Source organism: Hypoxylon fragiforme (genome assembly GCF_022984875.1).
Source record: "Hypoxylon fragiforme strain CBS 206.31 chromosome Unknown GGS25scaffold_5, whole genome shotgun sequence".
NCBI lineage: Eukaryota > Fungi > Ascomycota > Sordariomycetes > Xylariales > Hypoxylaceae > Hypoxylon > Hypoxylon fragiforme.
The window spans coordinates 1,185,516-1,209,081 of NW_026054760.1; the positions used below are offsets into that span (position 1 = coordinate 1,185,516).

The following is a 23,566-nucleotide window of genomic DNA, read 5'->3' on the forward strand; positions in this document are numbered from 1 at the left end:
TTTTCTTTCTTTTTTACTAAACTCACCGGATAGCATTGCCCGGGGGTTGATCAAGGATCCCAAGGCTCTTGTTCATGCGGCCAATTAACCAACCCTTTTACAGCTTAGTTACAAGGTTTCTGTTTTTCTTCCTTTTATTTGGAAACGGGAGCTGCGATTTATTCCTGGCGGCGGGCCTTTGAAATTGGGGACAGGAAAGGAAGTTGAGGGAAAGCAGGCAGGCCGCAGGAAACCTCAAAAATGTTCGGCGCCTAGGAAATAGGATCGGACCTTCAAAACCTCGTCACAACGGGACATGGCTGGACCCGAGGTCGTTTTAGTTCTGTGCATGGGTTTACCTGGGATTCCTTTAGGGTTGGATGCTGGCCTTTCCCTCGTAGGGATGCAACCCTCTTTACTATTTAGCATAGTATGTATCGTAGTTACATGTTGTTTCTGTCATTTGCTAATACATACCTAGTACCTAGGCTGGCCGCTTGCTAGGTTCAACAATAGTATGCACAATGCAATGTATGTACATAACATACATAGGTACAATACAATGAATACATCTGGGATTCTGGGTAGATATGTAAATAGTTATGTACATAACTACATACATACACTAATACTACGGACGATCTTCTGGGTAGCCCGTTGCTCGAACCCCCCACAGGGGAGAAGGGGGGAATGGGGGGAGACAAGACACGGGTCACAGCAGGGATTTATTGATAACCTTATGAGATCCAAGTTCAAGCAGGGTCCAGCCTGGCAGGCCATGACAGGACTTGGATCGGGTTTACTGTAATGTAATAAGAAAATGGAAATCTTCCAGAGAATTCCTTGTCGTCGTTTGTACGAGAATCCGGAATCCCTTCCTCCCTTTTCCAAATGCCATCATCACATAATTATTGCTTTGCCTTTCCAATACTACCGCCGACAATGTCTCCATTTGGACATGATGTTCCCTTAACTAAGGTACCTACCTAGTATATGTAGTGTAGGTTGGCACTTCGCTGCTACTACACACTTTGTAGTAGACAACAGCAAAATGGAATAATCATCTGACCTACAGTACCTACATAATACTGTAAGGGTGGCACGCGGATCAGTGATTGCCTGCTACCTATGTAGGTATGTATGTATGTGGTGGGACGGGTAGCAGGAACATTTGAATGCATTGGCATCGACCGTCTTATTACATCGTGACGATGACGATGGTGGAGTAGGGTCTTGAAAATGAAAAATTATATATAACTAGTACATAACTATGTACATACGATGTACATATGTATGCCTGCTTACCTATGTAGTACATATCACCATTCACCACCACATGTACGAAGTATGTGACGTGTACGTAGGTACATACTTGCTGCATAGATACATAATAACTCGAACTTGAGTCGTGACCAACATTGAACGCCTCTAGGCTGCTGGACTGCGACGCCACATAATTAGTTATTCAACAAGAAAATTTAAAAGGAAAATGGATTAGCGCCGTCCCTGGTCCAAGCCCACAAAGCTGACGAGTAATGAGTTGTTTTATTACCATGTATGTGGTAGACCGGCACGAAGGAATGGTGGTTCGAGGCTTCGACAGTAGTAGTGGCAGCAGTGGCAGCAACAAAGGTCAAGCGCACAGATCGTCTCCGAGCTTACCTTAGCCAGTCTAGGTAGGTAGTTGGTTGGACTTCGGTTGGCAACATTGAACGTGACGACGCTTGAATGGAGTGGAGTCCTTTTAGCTATTAAAGACCCTGACGACCTGAACGCCGAACGGCAATGCTATGATCATCACCTGGCAAAAGCTAAGCTGGTCGCACCGACTTTTGCGGAGTACCCCTGTGAAGATACAACTTGAACATGGGAATTTGTACAATGTTATGTAGAGTCCATCCCACTTTCTCGGTGCTCACTAAGACGGGCATCAGTTCAAGGCTATGTAGCCTGTAGGCATGTACTGTAAGTCCAGTGCCTTGAGGGATCGCCGTCCTCATATTCAATGTTCCCTTGGCTTAAAGGAATGTCAGAGTTGTACCGAGTTTGCCCTGGAGCAGGAGGTAGTATTGGCAGTGTATTCCTCCAGGTTAGGGACAGTAATCGTACACCACCTGGGCACGCATACAAATTAATATCTTTTTTTGGTTTTAGCTGCCCGGTCCGACATGCATAAGGCCATACATACACACATACATACCTACCTACCTACAATGGTCCTACATAGCTACCTGCTACCTACTAGGTAGGTATGTATGGGTCTCGTTTCACCGAGGCTCTTTTGACCTTGTGGGCTGTCCTAGTGAAATGTGACTTGCAACCCGGGATGCAAAACCTTTTCGATCCCACTATAAGACAAGTCGCCTGCAGGTAAATGCTATGGGTGGCTAGCCGAAACGGATACCTATGTAACTGGTCGAACTTGTTAATGGGAGGGGGCTTTGGAACGCTTAGGTTATTGATGTGGAACTTGAAGAAATGGTAATCCCGATCTCTGACTCGCAGTGTGCTTGCATCAGTCTTATTCGGTGTCATCCATGCCCACCACATTGGACGGAGTCTTCTTTCAATGGGAATAGCGTCGCTGACCGAGGCGTATGCGAGATGAACTACATATATGTACTACAAACTATGTGTGTGAGTATCAATGTGTGTACTTGTATACTTAGTACCTATCATAAGAGTATCAGATTTGTAGCCCACTGCCCGACCCGTCCAGCGTCAAGAGCCCAGACATCTACTACACATACATATATTGCAAGGCTACGGTACTAGGTATGTAGGTATGTAGGCATGTACCATAGTAGTGTAGGGAAGGAAATTCTGCTCGACAAGCCGCTTATCACGCACGCTTGTGCGACGTTCAAGTATTGTATTGGATGGGTGCTTCAACGATCCCGGGAAGGGATGAGTATTGGTCGATCAGAGCCTGTGAGTTTGGGGAGTTTTAGGTACTACTGGCGTATGTAGAACTAGGTAGAACAAACATCAGCAATGCTAGGTAGGTTCATGTTGGATCCCGGAAAATGGATTTGGTTGGTCGAGACATTTTGCTGTGTTGTAACTCATAACTCATAACAAGCCCGGCAGAAGCTCCGTTGAATAAAAAGAGAGAAAGAGATTGCCCAGGTGGACATGGAGTCATGGACAACTTGGACAACTAGAACAAAACTAGCTTCTCCTTCTGCTGAGACCAGGATCTTTTCCACCTGTCTGGGGCCTTTGAACTAACGGCACCAAGCATGGAGGGTTTCATTCTGCGCCCTACCTTGCACAGCGACATACATACATCAATGATAGTAATTAGTGTATAAGTAGTATAGTAGTATAGTAACCTTAGGCCTTTCGGACAAGAGGCTAATAAGGACCATGAATTACGTTGATCGGTGGCTGAGCTGGATACATAAGTACTTCGCACTTCGTACGTCCAGTCGTACTATAGTACTTTATTGTCGTACTGTACCATGGATATTACCACCATACACACACATACTTGACTTTGTATGTATGTATGTTAGGTGAGATAATATGTAGGTAGGTAAGTAAGTTGAGACCGAAACCAAGACCAAATGGAGAGGCGAAGTTGCGAAGTTGCGAAGATGTAGAGATGTAGAGATGCAAAGATGCAAAGACGCAAAGATGCAACCAGCCACGGCTGTTGCTGTTGTGGTCAGGTTACGAGTTTGTATGCCCGCAAATAACTGCCTCCTAGTGAGCGGTCTATTGACCAAGACCAAGGCAAGCGGAATGCCTAATCTTGTCTGAGGCCCTTTTTGTGATTTGCATTTGCTACTTTAGTGTTTTTTTTTCTTGTAGCCCATAAAGGTAACCCATAGAAAGGTGCGTGCGGAGTGAGCGGATTATGTGTCTGCGGTGTGTTGTTTGAGGATTGACAAATGTCCATCCATTATTAGCTTCTTACAATGGTATGTAGGAATGGGATGGATAAACGGCTGTGATCCATGAAACTTGTTGATGTAACCGATGCATCGTGTAAGTTGGGTAAACTGGAAAGCTGTAAAAAGTTGGTTGTTTGGGGATTGGGGATTGAGGATTGGGGATTGTCGCTCAAGTTTAGCGCATAGCGTATAGCGCATGTATAAGCGTTGCTAGGTATTAATTAAGCAGCTGCTAGGTTGGGTGCTGAAGGCCGGAAGGGCTGGGCTAGGTAGGTACTTGTATTGTACAATACCTAGTAGTTTTAGGTGCCACTAATAACGCAACGCAACGCAAGCTCTACATAGTAACTACATGTAGGTATGCTATGCTATGTACATTGATACTTCAATATTGTCACAGCCATACGTATTGCAGTTTCGATATTGGATGTTGGAAGCTCAAGTGCTTCAATGAGATTGACAGTCATAAGATGCAATACTTGAGGATACTAGAGAAATACTAAAGAATACGTGCCATGTCGATGGAGCTAGCCCGAATCGACGCGAGATGTCCAAGCGGTTGTGAAAAGGATACATTGGCAAGACTAGTGTGCAGGGCAATTACGCAGTAAAGCCGAAAAATAAGGAGGTGGATTTCCGAGACCTAAGTAGAGCAAAGTATCGTCTTAGCGCCTAGCTGCATGATATACCGGATATTGTACGTGTAAGAAGTAGACGGCTCGTAGAGTTACTATGGTAGTTTCAAGATAAGGTGGAACAAACATGGAGCCTATGTACTACGGCATAGTATGTAGGTACAAACTACAATATCCAGGATTCCAGGGTACGTAGGCGTCGTAGGGTATGTAGGGTATGTATGTAGGGTACTAGGTAGTCAATGTTATTAGGTACGAATTTAGGTTCAATGATGCTCAATGTTCCTATGCAGGGATTGATCCGTCTAATCCCTGCAGGTAGCTGTTCTAGCTGTTCTAGCTGTTTTTAGCTGTTCTAGGGGGACTGTGAAGCCTCGACAGTTAAACATCAAATCCAATGAATCCATTGGATCCATTAGATCCATCCTGGGTTGTTTAGAGGGGCCAGACATTGAAGAACTTAAGGCAAGGAGCACGCGCAGCTTTCCGGAAAAGCAGCCTACTGCGCAACGGTGGGGTCTCACATCTGATAATCCATACACACTACAAAGTATTCAGGTATTGAAATGAGTACGTACTATTAGTGTACAATACACAGTTACATGGTATGTACTGTCAATCTGATTATCCCACACTTCCAAAATGTAAATAGAACCCTACCCAACCCAACCCATAAAAGAAACTGCTTTGACTCAGATCCAATCATCGTTCCGAAGATAGTTCATTTCAGATGGCTTTAAAACCCGACTATCACAGGTACGATCTCGGCCAAGTGAATACTACATAGGACCAGGTACTGATGTACCAATGTATCTACTATGTATGGTGGGACATCTGAAATTCAATGTTCATGTTCAACATGCTGACAACAGTGACAAGTGATGCAAAACAAAAAGAGCCCTTGTCTGCATCTTGAAGCCTCCTTTCAGAAACATCATATTACTATATTAGTACTATAATAATAAGTCTAAGCACTTACATCAAGTTACATGACAGTGGTGGTATGTACGATAGTTACGTGGTACATTAAACCCACAGATCCTGGTGCTATACAAGATTACCTATGATATGATCGTGGGCGAAGTACATGAAGATTAGGCGAAGCAAAGTGCAACTATCTAGGTTAACACGATCTCATGGTTAATAATTAGTCGTTATGAAAGAAGGAAGAGGAAGCCATGACATTTGACATTCTCTAAAGAAAAAAAAAAAGGAAGATCTAACTTCTTTGAGTGAGATTCACCGTAGTATGTAATGTAGACATTAACTATGTAGTGTGTAGTAGTTAAGAATGGTGCTAACGGCGCAAACGTGTACATATTCGCCTCCACGTACTCCCCACACATTCCGCCAAATCTTACCCCTTTTATCCCCTATTCCATCTTTGGGAAAGCGTGTCCTTCTCTTGGCGCGGTAGCCCATTATTAAGGCCTGGAGAGCCTGGGCTACTACGCGGTCCATGCCTACATATAATGTAGGTACTAATGTATACTACTGTAGTAGCTGTATTGTACATACCTACAATGGTGGTAACAAAGCGGCTACGGATGTGGTTAATTATCCAAAGACCCCTCGGGTCTGGATAGTATCCAACTTATCGGCACCATATCCCTCAGTAAGGGTCTGTTTAATAGGGCACAGTATGTGTGTCTAGTATCAATAATCGAGCCAGTCATATCAATGCTGTCCAGGGTTACCTTACCGATGGAACCGCCTCGGATTCGAAGAAGCATCTGCTGGATCTTACCGGAACGGTTAACTTGTTCTTGTTATAACTAGGCATGTAGGCATATTATATGTATGTACAATACAATACAATACAATACAATACATTAACTAGGTAAGTACCTAATGTATGTGCTAATGTATGTAGGTATGTACATGCGTTGCAGTCATTTGCATCCTGGGTAGGGTCAGTCGCCTTGCTGCAAACCCGATTAATGAACTGGCAACGCCTCCTTTTCGCCTCTGACGCCTACACCCCTCCCCTGAGATGCTATGTAATGAGCCTATCAATAGCCGTTGTCAAGCAAAGCTCTCCTTGCCGACGCTAGGATAAGCACACATCCTTTCCCCATCCCTACGCACCCTTCCGTCAAATTCTGCTCACGTTCTACAAACCTACACACCCCCCCTTCTTCTCACACCACACACCCCACAACCCTTACCACACTCAACCCGCCTTTTGTTTACGCCGCAGAGCAACGGTACGGAAGGGGCAAGGCGATGGGGGCCAAGGATTACTGCTTCAGGCCCTCTAGTGGCCTTTGTCCTTTTTGGACGTCGTTCATGTTCATGGTCAAAAACCCCGTTCCTTTGACCGCCCGCCCACATGGAATATACCATACATAGTAGTATGATAGTACCTAGTACGGACGTACATGGGCAAGGAATAGGAAAGTCAAAGGCTGCAACCTAGCCTAGTCCACTACGCCAACGTTCTCATCACCATCCGCCCGTCCCCGGTTATCACCACAATGAAGGATCCCTTTTTAGACCGACCAGATCCCTGCCGGAACCATATGACGCAGGAAGAAAAAAATAAAACAACTAGGCGGGAACCGTCATACAAGTGAAGCAGACACGCGCAGACACACGCACTTACTTACATGCATACACATGCCAAACCAGACCATGTCTCTAAGTAGCTATTGTTTCTCGGCCCTACCGCCCCAATATAATCATCCGTATGCCATCTCACATAGCAACTCTCCCCACGTTTTTAGTTTGATTTATCCTTTTTTTAAATGAACCCTTTGCCTTCTCACCAGTCCACATTCTTAGTCACTGATGAGTAGCCTTAAAGTACATCTTTGAAGCAGCCGCATATTTTATCTGGCCATCCTCCCACCTCCATGAGCTCTCTTGTCACATAGCCTCTCAACTCTTCGTGACCTTCTCACAACCTACCTCACACTGCTAACTATCCACCACCACAACCTTTTCACCATGATGCCCTCACTCTTAGGGGCAGATATGTCTTATCTGCCGGTCCAAAACTTCCCATCAGAGCCAACCTTCGATGAACTATCACGCCAGTTCGCCATGTCTGACTCGATGCGGAGGATATCTCGGGGTTCTACTGGGCAACGAACACCAGGAGCTATGCGCATTGTAAAGCCAAGCAGTGCTAGTAACAGCCCACAGGCCATGATGGCACGCCGAAGGACTATGATGAACGATAACACCATTGCTCGGCGGCGCCAGCAAGCTTTAGACCAAGCTGTCATGCAACAAATGCAAGAGTGTGCAGCTTATTCCACGCCAGAGGACCCTATCAAGAGGAGTAACCGCCCAGTCAGCTGGCATCCGTCTTCACAGATCGAGCAGCCACACATGCATATTCCTATGCCACAGCCGGACTTTTCACAATATGTCATGCCCGCACCAATGCCATACCACCAAACAGATATCTACGCTGGATACCAGAATTTACCACCCACCCCCATGGCATATTCAGGACAAACCTCACCCATGACCTCTATGTCGCCACTTTGCCTACCATATACCGCCTGTCAACAGCAAGCCACACCAGCATACATATCACAGGAAACGTGGAACTCCACCCCCCAGTTTATGCCTAACTATATGGCTAATGAGAGCCCCGAAACGGAGCCATTCCCATCGTTCAGCCAGGAATCTTACAACTGGGATAGTTATGCTACGCAAGGGTACAATGTTTGCACAGCGCCACCAACTCCGGATGAATTCCAAGCTGCTCAACAACCGCAGCTAGCAGTACAACCTGAGGAGTCTATACCCTATCAACCACTGGAAGAGCCGGAGGAGGAGGAAGAGGAGGGGGAGATTTTAGTTGGCATGGGTTTATACGATCCACCGACCAAGACAGACACAGATCCTGGACTGGACAACTACCGAACCACTACGTCACAATTATTGACTTCGACCTACCGAGCAAAGGGGCAAGGATGGAAACTAGAGGAGGCTTGGGAACCACCGGTTTCGGATGACGAGGACGGCGAGGCAGAGGAAGACGCCGAAGAGGAGGATGAGGAGGAAGCAGAAGAGGAAACCAAGAAGGAGAAGAAAGGGACAACGGAGTCAACCACGGCCCAGGAAAACTGGATATGAGAAGCCCGGTGATATTTTTCCAAGGATAACTGTTTATTACGGTTATCCGAGAGTGAACGGGGAAGGATATTTGGAAAGCCCATGAAGACTACCTGTTAACCTGAGAGAAAGGAATTGCATTAGACATGCAAACCAAACCATAAGTAAAAAAGAACTTGATAAATCAGGACGAAAGGCTTGTCGTGCTACAGAAGCGCGGAGCCTCGATCCACTCTAAAAAAAATCAAGAAAATAACTTCTTCCGAGCCAAAAAAATTCGTTCCGAAACTGCAAGCCTAAGCTGTGAATACGTGTGCCGATCGTGATGTGTCGTGTTATTTTTTTTGGTTTAAATTTTTATCTCACCTTGACTTGTTCAAAACTCTAGGGATACGCTATAGACCCGATGCCTGTCTGCATTACATATATACGATACATAGATACTGTACATACGTGAAGAAGGGGGCTTTGACTCTTGTCTCTTCTTACTATAAAAATCCATATATTACTAGCGTTGTCAGGTATAACTACTATCATATGTATCTACTATGTATGTATGTACGTACTACATAGTACTAGTTATAGTAAATCAACCCTATCGAGGGGTCATCCGCGATATTGAATTGAATTGAATTGAATTGTATGTACCCAAGTACCTTTAAACGATCAATCTTTAAAGCAAAAGCAGTAGGGCAGTTTTCTGATAGGCTAGCCCAATTTACGTTTGGTTCGATATGCAGGGGGCAAAGCTCAGACCGGGCAGGCTAAACAGGGATCTCCAACGTTCTATTTGGGGCTCTGCGTCAAGGAGTATTTATTGAGTGAGGTGGGAGTGGGAGAAGAGAAAGAAAGAAAAGAAAAAGGGAAAAATATAAAAAAAACCCCACTGACATCCATGCACACACATGCAGAATGCAGTGTGTAGGTACATGCCTATGTACATATGTACATACCTACTAGGTACATTACATATGTACCTAGTACCTACCTACACTAGTGTACACACATCCTTACCTACCGTCTAACCCCTGTCTAGCGCGTACCCACGCCCTTGGCCCGAGACGTCCCATTGTGGGCTCTTCCCCACTCCAACACGCAGAGATCCCCAACTTAGAAGATCCATGTGGGGCTATAACGGAGCAGTGGATCTGGCTGCCATGCAGCCCATGGTTGCGTCACATGTCCGCTTCTAACCTAAGCCCAAAAGGAAAAAGAATAAAAAGGTCGTTGTTGCTTCCATGCACGTTTGGGAAGTTGTGGAATCTTTCGTTGGCCAAAGTAGGTACTTGGGTAATATGCGAGTGGATGGATGGGCTAGAATCATTGGCAACGATGGGTCCCAAGACCGCAGCAGCAGAGCAGCGTGTGCTGGGCCACACACACTTTATTATTATTATTATTAAAGGCTTCCCTAACCAGCTTAACTAACCTAATAAAATCCAAAATTCCAGCTTTTGCTAGCAACGTTGAATATAGCAAGCTAACTAATGTTAGGGGCCTCAAAAATTAAACGAAGTGCTAACTCCTTGTAGGTAAGACGAAACCGTCTGGTGCAAAAAAGTTAGACGGGATTTCCCATATTAACTACACAAAAGTCCACATTAACTAACTACTATGGACCTACATAGCCATAGTCAATATGGACAATCTTCTCCTTCTTTTTGTTACATATTCATCATGTGCTTAATACGACATCACGGACAATCCGGGTGCATCAAAGCCCTCCCAATAAATAAATCTCTTCTCCCATTCTCCATCGCTCCCTTCCCTTCCCTCCGCTCCCCTTCCTAGTTCCCCGAGCTGTACACACTACACCACTGGTGCCAAATGCCTTACATGTAGGAACCTAACCTAGATAAGTCACAAGCAGGCTATTTCGTTTCGGCCTTTGCTCTTCTTTGCCCTTTGATAGTTCGTTTTCATTTATTTGCAGATCATGTGTCAAGGCGCACATTTGCAAAAGAGGCGGCCTAACTTATTTTTACACAAGGACCCTACCTTACCTAGGTCCTACATACCATCTTGGCAAAGCCGTTAACCTAGTGTAATGTAATGTGCATGCCTACATGCCTACATGCCTACATGCCTACATGCCTACATACCTAGTAGGCATACGTAGTAAAGCCGAGACTCTTCTATCCCATGCACCGAAATCACGACTACCTACCTATTCATATATAGTGCTTGCGTTATATATTAAGCAAAACAAGTTTCCCTCACGTTCCCTTTCCTCCATGGTTCCGTGACCGGTGTGCAGCTCCAGATGTCTCTTTAGCCATACGTATAATCATGTACCTCATGTTCAAAGAGCTGAAGACTTTAGCTTCATACTACTAGTAGTATGTAATGTTGAAGCGAGCTATCGGCGTAGGTGCATACCAAATAGTAGTAGGTTAGAGGCTTATAGCACTCGTATACATGGTGGGCTATCAGCGGTTATCGATAACATGAGATGAAGAGAACATGGAACCCCGCATACTACTTAGTAGTACGTTACCCCTCCGGTTATAACACATATCACTTCCCAAAGATTAAACTTCACGATATCGAAAGATTATTTACCACTAAGTATCTACCATGTACCTAAAGCCATCCAATTACAACCCTTGAAGACATTCTTAATTACCTTCGGGATTCTTGAGGATTATTGACTCTCAATTTCTTTGCACCCAAATTCATGTCCGTGATGTTATGAATAGTTACGACGTGTCAGGTAAATATTACTGCTAAACTTACAAGAATCATTTCAAATAAGTACATACATACATAGTTGGTGAGTAATCGTGCCAATATGATTATCTACTATGTAACACTAAGGGAGGCTTCACTTTAGTATCCGTGGCTAGCACAATAGTAGTCAAGTTAGTGGTGTTAGTGTATAACGTTAGGTACCCCTAGGTAGCTGAAGTTGCTAAAGTTGCTAAACTAATGAGGCCAACTAAGTGGGATCTAATATCTTCAATTGAACAACAAAAACCTGGATTTTTATTTCATCCTGACTCCGATTTAGCACCACCAATCAAATTATCACGAACGCCAATCGTATCATCTCACCGCCAATATTTTCAACATCTCATCATACAGTAAACTATTTGAGTCATTCTGAACTATCACCCCGCTGCCCTCAGTTATGGTTCAGTATATTCATACACCTTGGAGAGATCGTAGGGAGTTATTAAAAGTTCGTCGGCAATTTTACCCTTCGCCGTCAACCACCGCCACAGCCACATCAGGCAGCTTAGTCGATCTCCAGGACAACCAAGATGACGAGGATGAGGACGAGGACGACGATGAGATAAAAGTCAAAGAGGAGGCCGCAAAGCAACATGCCGTGTCGCGTGTCTCGATGTGGATGCAGCGCGGCGGCTGTCCCCACTTGATCGAGTCAACAGCTCTCCTGATGGCCGCTATCCTCAGCGACATCCATGAGACGAGGACTAGGGCCAACTCTTCTTCGTATGCTATTAGGGCAGCTTACTCGGCTGCCTTTAGTCGGTATGTACATCTATTATCAGCGCTACTCATTCGCTTTCCCGCAGCCCCGGCAGACTATCCCTATTCTCGCTACTCATCTCGTTATGGACCCCACCATAATCCTTGATCCCATTTCAGCCTCGTTGGTGGAGATTCACTTACTATGGATGACATTGGATGCCTCTCTCTCTCGCGTACCTACATATGTAGCTGTTCGGAGAGACCGGAGATTCTGGCATGGTTGGCCTAGGCTGGTGCTAGCCTCACGTGGCATTATGGCGAAATGGATTACCTATTAGCTCGCACCATTCCATTGGCGACTAATGAGGCCAGCGCTTAGAGCCAACGGCCCCGGACAATGCAAAAAGGGTCCAAGCCATTGGCTCCCAAGCTTATACCATATTACCGAAGGATTGGGACTATTCAGCTAACAAGTGAAATCTATAATTATAGTTTTGTGACCGGGCTTCTGGATAGCCAGCAGGACAAACAGCGTAAGGTGAGCATGTACTCGATAGCCAAAACTATCGGTTTGCCAGCGACATTTGTGGAGCTGCGGCACCAGGCCACGCACGAACAGCTGCCCTCGCTGTCCAAGCTCAGGACCGCGGCTAAGAAGGCGCTCGCGTGGATATGGGATTTCTACTGGAAGAACCTCCCAGGCGAGGACATCCCCGGCGCTAATAGCGATGCACCAAACCCCTGCCAAGCTCTATTGCTGCGGTATCTAGGCGAAGAGTCGACCGCAGAGGCCAAGGGGTTGTACAAGCAGCTGAAGCAGTGGGATGAGGCCACGCTGCTGCAAAATCTAGCAGAAATCGGAGATTCATCCGAGGACCTTAAACTCATATCCGGATCCCTGCGGTTATCTGAGGCGATACTGGATGGTAATTTATCGGCCTCGTTAGTCATGGGAAGTGACACAGATGCCGCCGCACCCGCACTGAAGAGTCTAGACGCTGCTAGAGCTGATGTGAGGGTGTTGGATGCTGAGCTCGACGCTATGGATGTCACCGGCCCCTCGCGTGAAGTCACGGAGAAGCCAAGTCGAGAGCAGCCGAGTCAAGTAAAGGGGTGGTCCAGGTATGAAGGTCCGTGGAAACCCAAGCCGATTGGAGTTATATAGTTGCATGTTACCCAGCTATGTGCTATGTAGCGTCATCCTATGGTACCTACTTATAATACCAATATACTCAAATACACCTTTGGCCGTATATAAAGTTGAATTGTCAAGGTTAAAGGTATATCTTCCATATGACAAATTCAAGCAACGTGATAGGCTGCGCAGATATGAGGCCATACCTACCTAGGTACCTAGGTAACCTAGACCTATACTTAGACCTATACTGGCAGCTGGCACCTCAGACATTCGGTACTTCTGCCGGGCCGTTTAGGCAAGCAAACCGACGTCATGGAATATTCTACGGCGTTTTCAAGGTTTGTAAGGTTTGTAAGCGACACCAGCGACACCAGCGACAATCGTTGGAGATCGTTACATACATACAATATCACGAATCCCATTTGGCTGATTAATATTCCAACTCCTTTGACTGGTCTGGTTTTACTCACGTTCTTTGACAATATAGCACCCACCTGCTTATATTATTTATGTATCGCACGAGCTTTGTCACACGAGCAAGGCCATTGGTAGTAGCTACTACTCGAAACAGAATCGGTGCTTTTACAACGGCTGTAAGTTTTGAAATAAGACACAGGAACAGTGAGAAAGAGGAGAGATAGTGTAGAGAAGATAGATATACCTCATCAAGGTTCCTCGCTAAACTCCATTATTTACCTACATATCTAGCCCGCCTTCTCTCGCGCAATGCATATCCAATCAATTCCCATGTGTAGGTTTACTCTCATGCTATCTGTCCTGAAATATAAAAGGGGGTGTATACCCTGCCTGCCTGGTATTTGGCTAAGCTGAGAGCGTATACTGATCTACTGAATTGATTTATAGGGACGGGCACAAGCGACAACTACGCCTACCTGCTCGTCGACGACAAGACGAAAGACGCCGTCATCATTGACCCCGCGCATCCCGAGGAGTGAGTTTGTCTATCTATCTATCTATCTATCTATCTACCTATCTTTTTATCACGTGTATCTCTCTACCCACCTACACGACTCTTGGCTCAGTGACTGACCATTGTCAATTGCACCCACGTATAGGGTCACGCCTGTCCTGAAGCAGGCTATTAAAGATGGCAAGATCAACCTCACGGCTATCGTGAATACGCACCAGTAAGCACGATGCTCTTTTTACTCGGTGTGACGGGTACGTAGAAATGATAAGCATGATATGCTGATGTTACTGCTTGCAGCCATTGGGACCATGCGGGTGGTAATGATCAGCTCGTGAGTTTACTTACTTACCCACCCCCCCCCCCCCCCCTTTTTTTTTTTTGGTACCAACTTTAAGTTTTCCCCGAAATAGCGCACCGACCTAGGCACGCCAACCCTCCCCATCATCGGGGGCAAGGACTGCCAGAGCGCGACGCAGACGCCCGCGAACGGCGAGGGGTTCCGCGTCGGCGGCCTCGCCGTCAAGGGCCTCTACACGCCGTGCCACACGCAGGACAGCATCTGCTGGTTCGTGCAGGACGGCGAGGACAAGGCTGTGTTTACGGGGGATACGCTGTTCCATGGCGGTAAGTACCTATTCATTCCCCCCTTACTCCCGGTTGAGGGGATATATTGGGGATGAGAGAGAAAGAAAGAGTAAGAGTAAGAGTTCGACTAATGTTTGGGGTCAAGGCTGTGGAAGGTTCTTCGAGGGCTCGGCGGAGGAGATGCACACGGCGCTGAACAAGACGCTGGCCTCCCTCCCGGACGATACCAAGGTCTACGTAAGTACACCCACTTCACTACCTCCAACGCCAACCCTGCAACTTATTCCGTCTCGACTAAATTCTCACACATGCACACACACACACACAGCCCGGCCACGAATACACCAAAGCCAACGTCAAGTTCGGCGTCTCGGTCCTGCAGAGCGAAGCCGTCAAGAAGCTGCAGGCCTTCGCGGAGAACAACAGGGAGACGCAGGGGAAGTTCACCATTGGAGACGAGAAGGTAACCTGACCAACCTTCCCTGCCTACCTACCTACAACATGAGATGATGATGATGTGTTAAAACCATTTCACGAAAAAAACAAAACAAAAAAGGGATGAGAGAGCTAACGGTTTTTTTTTTCGTACGATAAAAAGTTGCACAACGTGTTCATGCGAGTAGAGGTAAGTTGTCTTGGCTACCCCTAACCTAGAAGAAGTATATATGTATGTAATGTGTAGTATGGCAAACTAACGCTTTTTTTTTCTTTTTTTCTCTCAAGGACCCCGAGATCCAAAAGGCTACTGGCAAGACGGAACCCGTGGAGGTGATGGCTCAGCTGCGAACCATGAAGAACAACTTCAAGTGAGTGAGTGAGTGAGTGAGTGAGTAGGTAGGTAGTCACTGCCAGCCTGGACCACTCCCGATGCTAATCATCATCATCAGACCACCACCTGGTAGCAAAATGTAGAGGCAAAAAAGGAGTCAGTCAGATGTAGGTCTATACCTATAGATATGTAGGTAGTATTAGACGTATGAAAAAATGATACAATTTCATTTTCAAACGAATGCTAGTCTAAATATCTGTTGTTCGATATAGCATCCGTGACATGACATGACATGACCTTGCCGACATCCCCCTTAAACCCACCCTCCCTTCCCGTCCTCCCATCTCCCTACATAGCCACCTAACCTTAGACAGACATGCACCGAATCAAATCAAATATCTCCACCAAGCACCAAGCCCCCACCCCATCTCGAACACGGGGCGGCAGCACAAAACAGGTTACTTGCGGAAGCAACGCCGCGACCCTCACCACCAAGATGGCAAGAGCACAAAACGAGGCTGCTGGGTTTCTTTCAATATTGCTTCATTGTCCACACTTGCGCGCTGTTGTATATATATATATATATATATATATATATATGTCTGAGCGGCAAGCTCTAGCATTTGTAGAAGCGGGTGCGGGTGCGGGTGCGGGTGCGGGTGTGGTAGATGTATGGATGGAATGGAGAAAGGCAAGGCAAGGCAAGGCAAGGCAAGGGGAGGGAGGGAGGAAGGGGCAAGGTTCGTGAGATCCGGATAGGATACTGCTCTGCTCTGCTCTGCTCTGCTCTTCTCTTCTCTTCTGCAAGCGACATACCTACATCAGCTTTACCTACCTACCTACCAACCACATCCCACCATCACCATCAAAGGCGTCTTTCTGCGTGGGAACCCTAATGCGGCTGTCCATATATACCATACAATATGAATATGGCATACATGTATGTACGCGAGTTTGAACAACGTGCACGATACAGCTTGAGTAGTTGGCGTAAGGATGGATGGCAGGTTGCCTATCTTAATTAATCCTGATGGGAATGGTTCTTTCTGCGTTGCAGTAAGAAAGGTGAATTAAGTAAAGAGAGTGAAAGATGAAAATAAAATTTTAGGCAATTTTTAAGGCACGTGCTAGGGTGGAAAGTGGATCTATCCGCGCAGCTGCTGGCAGTTGTTCTATCAACTTCTATGAAGAATGCCAATCCCGTACCAAACATCGTTCCCCTTCATTAAAAGGTAATCCCGCCATATATATGTAGCTTCATGATGTTCAATAAAATCGCTTAGTACTATATACGTACTAGACAGGCTAACTATGCATCGAATTTCCTTTGCCTTCCCATGCCTTCCCACCCCTTGCCAGACGAGTTACCTACACCCCCAACATTGCCTAGGAAACACGATGAAGCCTTTACTTCTCTGTAGGACGCACGTTCGCACATTACATTGATTTATCTGACTACCTAGCCTAAGGTTCCTAATCGTCCCGATCGATCAAACCCCGCATTGCTACTAAGTATTACGCTGCGGCGGCAGTCCAGGCGAGGCCGGTGATGGAGGCGCATTTCCTCGTAGGTTGATGGATCCGATTCTCGATACGATATTGCTACCGACGGCGTCCACCGCGCCTCGGGGAGACGTAAGTGTGGGGCCTTGAGCCGCCGTTTCTTGAACTTTGAATAACTTGATCGCCGTCCCGTTCCATACCCCGACGGTGCCCTTGGCGACTTGCATTTCGCCCGTGAACACAAAGCTCCAGACCAACGACTCGTACCACCCTAGCGCGAGGGGCGACCATTCGAAGGAATGGACTCTGACGGGAGATGGCTCTACACCTACCAAGTCCGCCTCTTGGATGGCCTGCAGTGTCGCTGATGATGGCACATCAGCGGTCAGCCCCTGGCGAGTGATCAAAGCTGTCAGTTGCTGTATAACTGTCAGAATCGTGTGGAGGGGAAGTTCCGGAAGCCAGCTCTCGATCCAATGCGCCGAGGGCTCGAATGCACCGGGGACTGACTGTCCACCTGCCGAATAACTACCCAGGCTCGTAGTACTATTTTGCCTAGAAAAGGTAGGAACCCCAGCAGGCATTTTGCCTCTAGCTTTCTCAGACATGCCTCTCAGTTGCGTCGGCACCGCATCTTCTACGTCAGCGACCGAAGATGCCTGAGAAGGGTTCTCGCTGGGTGTCGACTGCGCAGGTGTGGGCCGGTCATCCTCATCCTCGTCACTCTCATCCTCAGCATCGCCAATCGCGAATGTAGTGTCCTCCTCTGGTACGTTGCTCAGGGTGGGTGTCCTGGGTTGCGTCGTAGTAGGGCTACGTAAACTTTCCACAGAACTTCGCCTGGATCCTATGTCGAACGGGTCTATGGGTTGTCCCGATTCCTTTCTCCGACGATTCCGTCGTTCAATTTCCTCCTGGCCACTTTCCAGCGTAAAAGTGCGTAGAGCTTCAAACTTTTTTCTGTTCTTCAATATCAAGTAGATAAAGTGAGCATTTTCTAGTTTACTGTTAGTATAGACCAATGTTGGAGGTTAGATAGATCACGACTTACTCTTGTATTGATGTTCAATGATGGCGTTTATGGATTCTAAGAGGGAACTTAGAAGATCGTGGTTGGTGTCATTGGCGAGAAGGAAGGAAGGAGACGACATGGAATTATACAGCTGTAGTAGCTTTGAACCTGTAGTGCCGTTAATGCCCTCCAAGTAGGCAGATATATTGTTGATCACAGCCAGTAAGGCCGGATAGATGGCAGAAAGCTTCCCCTGGCTTCTGGTGATGAGGTTGTAAATAGACTTGATCATAGTTAGCCAATTGTCTTATAAATGGGTTTGTGCAGATCAACTTACCTGGACCAAGAAATCAGCGTAGGTGCCTTTGAATCCTGGTATCCGAATCACGGGTGGTAAGGTATCCTGTCCTTCAAAGTGTTTATTAAGATTGATGCCAAAGTTCTTCTCCACGCTCAACGTCTGTAGCAAGAAGGCACACATCCGCACCACGCCTTGCTTCGAGGCATCTGCTTTGTATTCGGTAGCATAGAAAAGGACGAGAATGAGAAAATCGTGCGCTCGTTGCGTGTCAATCATGAAAGATCTAAACCGTTTGTTGCACTGAGTGACCTCCCAGAACAGCATGATGATCTCGGGGGAGAATCTAGCCGTAGCTTGGGTTCCAGGGATATACGAGATATTGGCTTGAATAGGCTGGTAGAGTATTCGTGTCATACCATCGACAATGAATTGGAAATCTTGGGGACGATGTAACCTTCCCAGGAAATGGCGGTAGAAGTTCTTCGGGGCAGAGCCCGTAGCAGGCTCGGGTATAGGGTAAAGGAGGACTATGAGTAAAAACTGTAGCGTATAGGTAATGAGAATCTCCTTGGGATCCTTAAACATTAATGTATTGTAGGGGACACGCCAGCTGGCCGGGTTGTATTTGAGGGTCTGCTAGTATTAGCGACTGCATTATAGAAGTTTAGATCTCGTGGTAGCTGGTATGAACTTACGGTGTTCAGCAAAGAGCACAGCACCGATAAAACCACCTGTTTATCCGGGCAAGTGCATAGATATGTTAAAGCCCGGGTGCCTTTCGTCGGTAGTATGTTGGGGGACGTGTACATGCTCTGACTGGCCAGAGTCAGGAGTAGGCGCAGTATCTCGCAGCGGTTGTTTTCATACTCCTTCGTCGTAGGCACGGCAGTATTACAGCCCACGCCGCTCTGCCAGATGGCATAAGTAACCTTGGGTTTCCCATGAGGCTGCTTCGGGACGGTCAAGTCGGAGAAGAATAATAAGTCAACGAGAGTGTCGATGAGCTCCTCGGCCAAGGGCTTTGCATCTTCAAATTCGTCGGTGGGTGGTTTTACATCCTCTTGACCTTCATCGAAAAGTATTTCATTTGCGATGGTAGAGCGCCTCGTGCGCTTTCTCCTGGTGCCCCAAAAGAACTTGCTCTCCCATCCCTGCAAGTGATCTACTTCATATAGGTAGGGGAGGACGCGGGTGAGGATGCGAATGCAGTTCAGGGCATCGCGCTCTGGTGCGAACTCGGGATCGGGGAATGAGGGATGATGTCGCAATATAAATAAGCGAGAAGTTACGGCGAGGACGAGGGTTTCTAGGTTCTCAATGGCTCTGTCGCGTGTTCGACGGATATCGGCAGGCGCAAAGAGGCTGAATATGTCTTCTGTGGACTCGGGTAGTTCCCAAAACTATATAATGATCCATATTATGATTAGATTTGCATATACATAACCTACTACTAGTAGTAGTCGTACTAGATCAACGGGAACAAGGAATAGACCAAGGAAAAGATGATATGGGTAGTACTAACAGATGTCCAATAGGGGTCATCGGCAGGTATGTGTCGCTCCTCTGACAACCTAAAGATGCCCTTCTTGAAGACTAGCTTGGAGTCGCTGGCACCCATGACGATGAAGTCATAACATATCTACATTGAACGAGCGTGATGGACCGGGGAATTGAGAAAATGATGGTCGTGTGTGAGAATACTGTATGCGTGTATGCGTGTATACGTGTACGTGTGCTTGTAAGTTGTATGTAGGTACATATGTAAGTTGTAAGTTGTAAGTTGTAAGTTCCGGGTTCCTGAAGGTATGTATTGGATGTACCTATGTAGTAAATGCCGATGCAGTGATGGATACCCAGTACCTAACCTAGTAGAGTTCAGTGTTCAGTGTTGTAACTTGAGTTGTGTTACCCAGCACTGAGTTTGATGTTTCAGTGATGGATATGCTTGTAGTACTACTGTGGGAAGGTACTACTACCTAGTAGGTACCTTAGTATGTGAGTAAGTAAACAATTAGTGTGTAGGCAACATTGAAGTTCTAGATCTTCGCCTTGCTACTTCAAGGTTCAGCAAAGTATCATTCGCTGTTAACTTCAAACAGGTTCATTAATTCAGATAAGGCGTTGTTGCTTAATGTTGCTTTGCTTGTCGCTTATCGTCTTTCTTATCGAGATAACCTTGTTCATTTTTGTACTAGGTACAACTTGTACATAATACATAAAAATGTTCCCTTTTATTACATACAGCACTGAGGATCGCCCCCTTTATTTTCGTATCAATTGATAAATCACAATGCTACTATATGCACTTATACACATCTATCCGAAGTCCCTTTCAACCAATATAACCTAACTCGAACCCTTTCTATCATCTCTCATTCTCATTGACGAGGTATCATAAAACATTTAAGAAAATCGCCAAGGAAGTAAGTACCTAGGTAGGTATATACTAAGTCATCAATCGCTCTCCCTCCTTCTTGATCCAGTAGGCTTTGCAGCCACTGCCAGGTTGTATCATGTCGTGGACATAACCTATAGCTTTGAATTCAGAATCGCCATCAGATCGCTGATTGGTGAGTGTACATCCCCTCGTTGTCTGACAGCTCCACAGCCATGTCATCACTTGCCTCTCACCATAGATGCGCTCACTCATCACTGAGCGGAGAAAGATGCACCGGACTGGGTGTCTGGGGGGATGCTTTCCCACCAACATTTTCATCACTCGCCACTGCCGTCTCGTCACTAATTTCGCGGTGGGGATGACCTCGCTCGTCTATAGTGGGCAGTGTGAGTAGTGTCGGATCTGGCTTTGTTGGTGGTGACAGCGGTTGGATTGTTCTACTTATATCGCTTTGGATTATCACTTGCTCGAGGGGCACCACGGTCACCTGAGCTTTCGGCTTCGGTCGTAGTCGGGAGTCCCATTTTAAGATGGACGTTGCAACGGCTCTTATACCCGCAGCGATGAGCTCAGGCCGTTCCCACGCTAAAAGTCCCGAAGTTCCCGGAGCACGGTTGACGTAGACCACTCTGTACTTGGCCTTGGCCCATCTAGGACATGCATAACCGTCTTTTACATCTTCTTGTATTAGATGGCCTGCCTCCGCCTCCGCTTCCGCCCCTGCATTTTCATCCGCACTCGGCTCATCACCGAGAAATACCGTAAGTCCGACCCTCGGTCTAAAGCTAGACCTTCTCGGTGCGGTCTCTGGATGTCGCACACAATTTGCCCAAAATCTCATAGCCGATTCCGGACCAGGGAGCCAAGCAAGCTGGGAAAATTGGATCACCTCCGCCGACGAAAACTGCTTTTTGGGGCTAAGGAGACTGAGAATTTTCAGAATAAGAACCAGCAAGCCCGTCGGGGAGTCGCATAATGCATAAGCTAGGGTGTTGGGCTCCCGAAAGCCTAGTTGATTTAACCCAATTGGGGTCGCAGTTGGCTCCCTACTCGAGGTATGAACATAGCCATTTCGTTCCAGTGCTGAAAAATCCTCGGATCGATAGCCTAGCATAGGGACATGGAACAAATTAGCAAGTGACCATATTGCCCACTCTATTGGCGCTTCCCGAAGCTCCGGACTCGATATCGGGGGTGAAATCAAGTGGGCGCCTAGGCAATGGTTCGGATAGCAGGATACCAGATAATGAACCAGCTTAAAGTCGATTTCTGCAGGTGAAGCAGCTCCTGAACTTGCATTCGTTACTAGATAATGAGGATACTCGAGGCGACTCATTAACGAGTTCAGAATATCCGCAGTAGATGAGATCACCGGGGTATTATTCGGAAGCGCATCGCTAAATCCCAGTCCCGGCAGGGACGGTATTATTAGATGAAACGGCTGGTTATTTGCTGCATCCTCAGGCTCGGTAAATAATTTGATGAGATTCCCAAAAGAAAGATTGGAGAAAGGAAAAGGTGGTATCAAAAGAAGGGGTACCGCATTGGCATGAGATGAGCGAGCGTGGATAAAGTGAATTCTAACTGTTGCCTCCGAAGAAGGTACGGTGAATCCGGTGCGGAACTGAGGTAGCTCAGCGTTTAGAAAAGTCTCTTGTGTCCGCCACGAATGCTGTTCAAGCCTGTTCAAGGTTTAGCCTCTGATCATATCTACGGTAAAATATCACGATGGTGGACCGAGAAAGTATAAACGAAGTAAAGCCTGGGGCAATACAAATCCCAAATAACTTACCAATAGTCAATGAGTACCTCTACCCGAGACTTTGGCTCCCACCAATCTTTAGACTTTGGTTCTGAGAGCTCATGAGGCAATCTAGTAACCTCAAGCTTCTGTTTGGTAAGATCTAGATATTTCGAAGAGACCTAACATAAGAGGATCGTTGTGTTAGTCACATAGGTATACGTACTTCCTAGCTAAGCCAAGTAAGGGTCCAAGGGATCGACAAGTAGCTCACATGTATTTTATATGGCTTGATCTCATGAGCACCGCCAGCGGGAACAACCTCTTCAACCTCAGCAGCCATCTCTATCTTTTCGCAAGCACAAGTGATCATCCAGCACGCGGGTATCACCTCGGGAAGCAACACAGCATCGGTCTGAGGTAACGAGAGAAGGAAACGACAAGTAACGGAGAACGCATGAACAAAGTCACAACCCTGTATATTAACAAAAAAATAAAAATAAACAAAATTACTTTTTCATGTCATCGTTCATGCTTCTTTCTTCTTTCTTCTCTTTCTCTCTCTCTCTCCCGCCCACCCTAAAAACCCCCCGGGAGAGGAACTTGTTTTTAATTATATTCCCCCGTTTTAAGGGACCTGGGGTGGCTTGACCCTCATGTGGCTAAAACCCTTTTCTTTCGTAGCACTCCCGAAAACAGGGCAGAGGCGACAGGGATGATGCCAGGAACCAGCCAATCGAGATAGAAGTCGACCCCGAATCGAGAATTGCGCCAAGGGTGGTTCGAAGAAAGGTCGAGACCGTCGGGGAACAAGTGGCGGTGCACGCGTGTACATTACATTACATTACTATTAGTTATGCCGTACACACCTTTTGGAGGAGCCGGAGATGATCGCCTGTAGAAGAGGGACAAGAGTGAAATGCTACGTAACTACTTGCCTTGGAAATGGTGAACATGTATTTTTTCCGTTTAGGTATCAGCGAAGTGTTCGGTTGATTATACGAGATGAAAAGTAGTTATACATAACTTGACAGGTAAGCCTAACTATACTATTACTATTATACAGGCTTCAAGGGACCAGGGGAATTAAAAAAAACAAAAGAAAACTTGGTATAACTGGCCTCGCCTACAGCCAAACGCTAGTATGTTCAAGTTTACCCCCTAGTCAG

At 46.5% G+C, this 23,566-nt stretch overlaps 6 protein-coding genes across 6 annotated transcripts; 4 read left to right on the forward strand and 2 right to left on the reverse strand.

Annotated features, from left to right (window-relative positions):
* The first annotated feature begins 6,856 nt into the window (after positions 1-6,856).
* GGS25DRAFT_490025 (uncharacterized protein) lies at positions 6,857-9,081 on the forward strand. Its single transcript, XM_049260956.1, has one exon. It carries the CDS (start codon positions 7,463-7,465, stop codon positions 8,603-8,605), a length of 1,143 nt encoding a protein of 380 aa, XP_049116535.1. The 5' UTR covers positions 6,857-7,462; the 3' UTR covers positions 8,606-9,081.
* A 627-nt stretch (positions 9,082-9,708) lies between these two features.
* Positions 9,709-10,041, forward strand: GGS25DRAFT_490026 (uncharacterized protein). The gene has a single exon (XM_049260957.1). The coding sequence runs from the start codon at positions 9,764-9,766 to the stop codon at positions 10,010-10,012; it is 249 nt and encodes an 82-aa protein (XP_049116536.1). The 5' UTR covers positions 9,709-9,763; the 3' UTR covers positions 10,013-10,041.
* Positions 10,042-11,714: 1,673 nt separating this feature from the next.
* Positions 11,715-15,585, forward strand: GGS25DRAFT_521564 (Las1-domain-containing protein; the record flags this gene model as incomplete). The annotated part of the gene is made up of 10 exons (XM_049264082.1): positions 11,715-12,079; positions 12,512-13,149; positions 14,022-14,109; positions 14,234-14,305; positions 14,386-14,419; positions 14,499-14,712; positions 14,819-14,910; positions 15,002-15,136; positions 15,397-15,479; positions 15,561-15,585. 10 exons carry the CDS (start codon positions 11,715-11,717, stop codon positions 15,583-15,585), a joined length of 1,746 nt encoding a protein of 581 aa, XP_049116537.1.
* A 179-nt stretch (positions 15,586-15,764) lies between these two features.
* GGS25DRAFT_273872 (uncharacterized protein) lies at positions 15,765-16,236 on the forward strand. The gene has a single exon (XM_049257407.1). The coding sequence runs from the start codon at positions 15,819-15,821 to the stop codon at positions 16,188-16,190; it is 372 nt and encodes a 123-aa protein (XP_049116538.1). The 5' UTR covers positions 15,765-15,818; the 3' UTR covers positions 16,191-16,236.
* Positions 16,237-16,586: 350 nt separating this feature from the next.
* On the reverse strand, positions 16,587-20,349 carry GGS25DRAFT_490045 (high-temperature-induced dauer-formation protein-domain-containing protein). The gene is made up of 5 exons (XM_049260958.1): positions 19,781-20,349; positions 18,954-19,658; positions 18,295-18,891; positions 17,997-18,240; positions 16,587-17,942 (listed from the first exon to the last, which is right to left on the reverse strand). The coding sequence occupies exons 1-5, from the start codon at positions 19,874-19,876 to the stop codon at positions 16,951-16,953; spliced, it is 2,634 nt and encodes an 877-aa protein (XP_049116539.1). The 5' UTR covers positions 19,877-20,349; the 3' UTR covers positions 16,587-16,950.
* Positions 20,350-20,402: 53 nt separating this feature from the next.
* GGS25DRAFT_273875 (alpha/beta-hydrolase) lies at positions 20,403-22,983 on the reverse strand. The gene is made up of 3 exons (XM_049257408.1): positions 22,672-22,983; positions 22,449-22,579; positions 20,403-22,338 (listed from the first exon to the last, which is right to left on the reverse strand). The coding sequence occupies exons 1-3, from the start codon at positions 22,768-22,770 to the stop codon at positions 20,901-20,903; spliced, it is 1,668 nt and encodes a 555-aa protein (XP_049116540.1). The 5' UTR covers positions 22,771-22,983; the 3' UTR covers positions 20,403-20,900.
* Between the last annotated feature and the right edge of the window lie 583 nt (positions 22,984-23,566).

What these genes read in the sequence shown, in the direction of transcription:
- GGS25DRAFT_490045 (XM_049260958.1), bottom strand. Translation starts at nt 19,876, where the DNA reads ATGGGTGCCAGCGACTCCAAGCTAGTCTTCAAGAAGGGCATCTTTAGG. An exon ending in TGTGCTCTTTGCTGAACACC is followed by an intron (nt 18,892 to 18,953) that starts GTAAGTTCATAC and finishes TAATACTAGCAG; the next exon opens with ACCCTCAAATACAACCCGGC. An exon ending in CATTGAACATCAATACAAGA is followed by an intron (nt 17,943 to 17,996) that starts GTAAGTCGTGAT and finishes ACAGTAAACTAG; the next exon opens with AAAATGCTCACTTTATCTAC.
- GGS25DRAFT_490026 (XM_049260957.1), top strand. Translation starts at nt 9,764, where the DNA reads ATGTCCGCTTCTAACCTAAGCCCAAAAGGAAAAAGAATAAAAAGGTCG.
- GGS25DRAFT_490025 (XM_049260956.1), top strand. Translation starts at nt 7,463, where the DNA reads ATGATGCCCTCACTCTTAGGGGCAGATATGTCTTATCTGCCGGTCCAA.
- GGS25DRAFT_273872 (XM_049257407.1), top strand. Translation starts at nt 15,819, where the DNA reads ATGCACCGAATCAAATCAAATATCTCCACCAAGCACCAAGCCCCCACC.
- GGS25DRAFT_273875 (XM_049257408.1), bottom strand. Translation starts at nt 22,770, where the DNA reads ATGATCACTTGTGCTTGCGAAAAGATAGAGATGGCTGCTGAGGTTGAA. An exon ending in TCAAGCCATATAAAATACAT is followed by an intron (nt 22,580 to 22,671) that starts GTGAGCTACTTG and finishes CTCTTATGTTAG; the next exon opens with GTCTCTTCGAAATATCTAGA. An exon ending in GAGGTACTCATTGACTATTG is followed by an intron (nt 22,339 to 22,448) that starts GTAAGTTATTTG and finishes AACCTTGAACAG; the next exon opens with GCTTGAACAGCATTCGTGGC.